Consider the following 4,406-nt stretch of genomic DNA (forward strand, 5'->3'; position numbering starts at 1 on the left):
ACATGCTTAAGCTTGAACAAATCTTGCACAGAGCCAAACAAGGAATACCAAATGCTTGGTCTGTCTGTTGTTTATTGAAACAATTATTGACACGCTTAAGCTTGAACAAATCTTGCAGAGAGCCAAACAAGGAATACCACATGCTAGGTCTAGTTGAACCCATCAACAGACAAATCAAGGGTTGGTAATGGACAATGATATAATATAATCAATAAAAATTTGAAAACTTTTACACAGAATGATCTGATTCATTAATGATAAGGGTGTGTTTGGTTATACTTTCACAATTTTTTTTTTATTTCAGAATTAAGCAGTTTAGAAAAATGTATAAAATGAACTTTAATTGCAGGAAAAATTTGAAACATTTTTATCAGTTCTAAAAATTATATATCGTTATCCTTATATATATAAAAATAGCATAGTCTGAAAAAAAAAAAAATCTCCCCAAAACTTGCATTAATAATTTGTATTTAATACTTATTGCATTAATAATTTAAAATTTTCAATTGCTTTAAAATAATAAGTACTAATTATTGTAAAATTAATAATGAATTTAAATACTTAATTTTTCAATATTAATCATGGATTTTTCAATATATTATTATGTGAATATTAAATATTTAATTAACCTGTCAATCAATCAAAAATAAATACTATTTATGAGGAATATGAATAGACATTTAAAATATTAATTAAGTCACAAAAAATTGTCCATTAAATAAAATCTTATCTTTATATAATATAATAATATATAATATATTATATTAAAGTATAATAGTTTGCAATTTTTTTTCCCTCTAAAAATCTACCAAGCTATTTTTGCCTCTAAAATGTATATTAAATTTGCATGGGTTCTCTGAGAAATATTAATAGACAATTTGAATTATTAATTAAATCATAGAAAATTGTCTATTTATTTAAAATCTTATATTTATATCTTTATTCTATATATATAATATTAAAATAGAATAGTCAGGCAAAGTATTTTGTCAAGTGTCAATCAATAGTGAATTTTTTTCCTCAAAAACTTACATTAAATCAAAGGTAGTGATTAATTAATTATTAATTATACTTTAATAATTATATTATAGTCTTGAAAATGTGATATCTTAACAAATTCATAAAAAAATATTTAAGGTTGTCAAATGCTTGAGTTTTTTAATGCTAATTAATATTTAAGATATCACATTTTTAAGATTATGGAAGAAATCAAAATTCATATTTTTAAAGTTTTATTATTATCAAAAAACTTATTCTTACTCACATTTAAGAATTTTAATTTATATTTATAATATAATAAATATAAAATAACGAATGTCGAGCGGATATATTATAAATTTTATAATAAATATAAAATAACGAATGTCGAGTGGATATATTATAAATTTTATAATATTTATTTATAAATAAATATAATATAATAAATAAATAAATTTATAAGTATTTTACCAAGTGACCTATTTAATGTGTTAATTATTCTTTAGCACATAGAATGATGGTACATTGAATTAAGAGGGTTCTCTATTAATATATTGAATAACGAATAATTAATTAAACTTAATTTTTCATAAAACACTGAGTATTAAAAGAAAAAAAAGACTATAATTATCAATTCTCTTAGAATTATTTAAAATAACCAATTTAATAATTCTAGTTATCATATAAAAGCATTTTAAAAACAGTTGTGTTGGGCCTATATATGGGCCCACAAAATACCTTCGTTGGACAAAAGAAATGCGCTGTATATGGGCCTCATTCTTGGGCTTAGAAAGAACTTGGACTCGAGGAAATCATCGATGACAGCAAACGAAGATCTTTGGGTAAGCATCTCAGAAAATATTTATTATAAAGATGGTATCATATAATTTTCTTAAGCTATTATCGCGAATAATTATATTATTATAATACATGTATTATTAATTAAATTATTCAAATACAATACAAGAATTAGGGGTTATAATGCATGTATTATTGGCTCAATATGCAACAACAACTAACTTATTTAATATTTTATATAAAATTTGATTAAAAAATCATTTAATAATTGCTTCCTATGAAAACCATATGGGAAGTTCAAATGACAACTAGCTGCATGTGTTGGAGACAAATTTTAGGGAAGCTGCAGTACTGGAGAGCGATGAATGAACGGAATGGCTCAGATTGAGTCACATGCATGGCTACATGAGCAAGACCCTATGGAGGGGCAGATGGCTGCAGGTCTGATCGATATTGTTATATCAGTATCTATTAGTCTTGTTTCAGATGTTTTTTGTGAAATAGGTTCAGATGAATGAACCCAAATACGTTCAATTTGGGTTTATCATTGTGAAATTTGGCCTCATCGTAGAATCAAAGGGAGGGAAAGAGCGAGAGAAAGAGAGGGACAATAGAACAAATGTTGACACCATCCTTAGAGAGAAGGGACCCCATCGCCATGAACTGTTGTCATCACCGTTACTGTTGCTATATGCCATGGCAAACCAACAGAGAAAGAGAGAATTAATAGATGGAGAGAGAGAGAGAGAGAGAGAGAGAGAGAGTTTAAGGAGAGAGAACGAAAAATGAAAAAGGAGAAAAACAATTTAAAATATAAGAGTGCTCTAATTAATTTCAAATATTTAACCGAGCTTAATTAACGGAAGAGAGAGAAATTGTAACATAATATTAATTTTAAAGGTATTTGTTATATTTTATTAAATATAAAAATGAAAAAGCCAACAAATATATGGAATTGGGAGATAAATATAATTAAGGGGTACAGAAATCTCACAATTGGGCCCTCATCACTTCGCCGTTCCGGCCATATGAATCATGCAAGGCTCCAGAAACACAAAACAACACCAACTATAAGCAGGATCTCAAATTATGTACATGTACACACATATATATACATACAATACACAGCACCTCCCTGCGCCGCCGGAGAGTCTCGCCGCGGGCTCCGCTACGTGTCTGATTCTGTCACCCGGCAGCCGGCGGCTCAGTCCTATTCTTCAAAATTTATTTTATATTTCTTTTTTCTGCTGTTACACGATCAAGTACTAATTCTAGTCGCCCTAGCTAGCTAGCAAGGGCAACGAAAACGCCGCTGTTTGGATTTGATCTAGTGACGGAGGCGGTTGTTGGCGTCATCTTTGTCGCCTCTTCCGGCGGAGCCCCTCTCCTCCCTGCTTTTGGCATAGGCCTCGAAGAACTCCTTGTTTTCCTTCTCCAGCTCCTTCCACACTGTTCCACAATCAAACCAAAATCACCATTATCGCAAATGTCAATGGTTTTTTTTTTCTTTTTAATATATATATATATAGGATTTTAATCTCTTAAACACATACTAAGCAACACTAATTCAAATATAATGATTACATAAGAGTCACCTATTTAATTCGTTTGACACAACAATATTATATTTAATTTATTACATCAACTTACTTAATATAAATTAAGTAACTTTGTTTAAAAAATTAAAATTATATATATATCTATAGAGAGAGAGAGAGAGAGAGAGAGAGAGAGGAAGCCACAGGATAAGAAGCGTGTATTTAACAGGAAAAATATTAATATATGCGTATGGTCAACTTCAAGTTGTTTGTATGATTTCATTCTCTGCTAATTAATAATAGATGATCACCTGTGGAGGTGATGAGAGGCTCAATCTTTGCATGCTTCGAGAGAGCCTCCATGCACTCTTCCCTGCTCATGTTGAAGATGATGCACTCTTCTATAAGGTGGTGAACCTGCATCACCCATAATCATTATCATCATCATCATCATCATATGTCTTGATCGATCAATATATGTATTTATATACATACGACGAAGAATATAGGGGGGGAGAGAGAGAGAGAGATACCATACGGATGTATGAAGCAGAAGATTCACCCATGATCGATCCCGTCTAATGAGAATCGCAGAAGAGCCCAGATCGATGCAGAAGAGACTGGATTTTCCCGAGAAAATCAGAATCAGAAGAGAAAGAAAGCGGGGTACAGAAAAAGGTTAACTAGAGGAGAGGGAAAGCAAGAGAAAAGGGGAGGCGAGGTGTGATATTCAAGAAAGCTAAATTGCTTCTCCGTATATTTTACACGTTTCCAAGATGGGTTGGGTTTGGGAAGGTCGATCCAGATGAGCATACACGAATGTCAAAGGGTCTATCAGCCTATGCCCTTCATACTGATGATATAATTTATTAATGTTTATATATATATATATATTGGAGGAATAGATTATAATCCTTAAAATATTTAAATATTCAATCTTTTATAATCATGTTTGGATACATATATAAATCAGAACATTTGATTTTGTCCCCAAATTACAATTCTTTTTAAAAAAATAAAATATCATTCAAAATATTTCTATCAAAAATGATTTCTTTACTATTAAGTCTCGCAAAATTAGGAATGTCAATA

The 4,406-nt window shown here is 29.9% G+C and overlaps 1 protein-coding gene across 1 annotated transcript; it reads right to left on the reverse strand.

Moving 5' to 3' along the window:
- Nucleotides 1-2,764: 2,764 nt before the first annotated feature.
- On the reverse strand, nt 2,765-4,158 carry LOC127788870 (uncharacterized). The gene is made up of 3 exons (XM_052317523.1): nt 3,848-4,158; nt 3,626-3,731; nt 2,765-3,225 (listed from the first exon to the last, which is right to left on the reverse strand). Exons 1-3 carry the CDS (start codon nt 3,878-3,880, stop codon nt 3,104-3,106), a joined length of 261 nt encoding a protein of 86 aa, XP_052173483.1. The 5' UTR covers nt 3,881-4,158; the 3' UTR covers nt 2,765-3,103.
- Between the last annotated feature and the right edge of the window lie 248 nt (nt 4,159-4,406).

Source organism: Diospyros lotus, chromosome 13 (genome assembly GCF_014633365.1).
Source record: "Diospyros lotus cultivar Yz01 chromosome 13, ASM1463336v1, whole genome shotgun sequence".
Taxonomy (NCBI): domain Eukaryota; kingdom Viridiplantae; phylum Streptophyta; class Magnoliopsida; order Ericales; family Ebenaceae; genus Diospyros; species Diospyros lotus.

What these genes read in the sequence shown, in the direction of transcription:
- LOC127788870 (XM_052317523.1), bottom strand. Translation starts at nt 3,880, where the DNA reads ATGGGTGAATCTTCTGCTTCATACATCCGTATG. An exon ending in CTGCTTCATACATCCGTATG is followed by an intron (nt 3,732 to 3,847) that starts GTATCTCTCTCT and finishes TGGGTGATGCAG; the next exon opens with GTTCACCACCTTATAGAAGA. An exon ending in GCCTCTCATCACCTCCACAG is followed by an intron (nt 3,226 to 3,625) that starts GTGATCATCTAT and finishes ATTGTGGAACAG; the next exon opens with TGTGGAAGGAGCTGGAGAAG.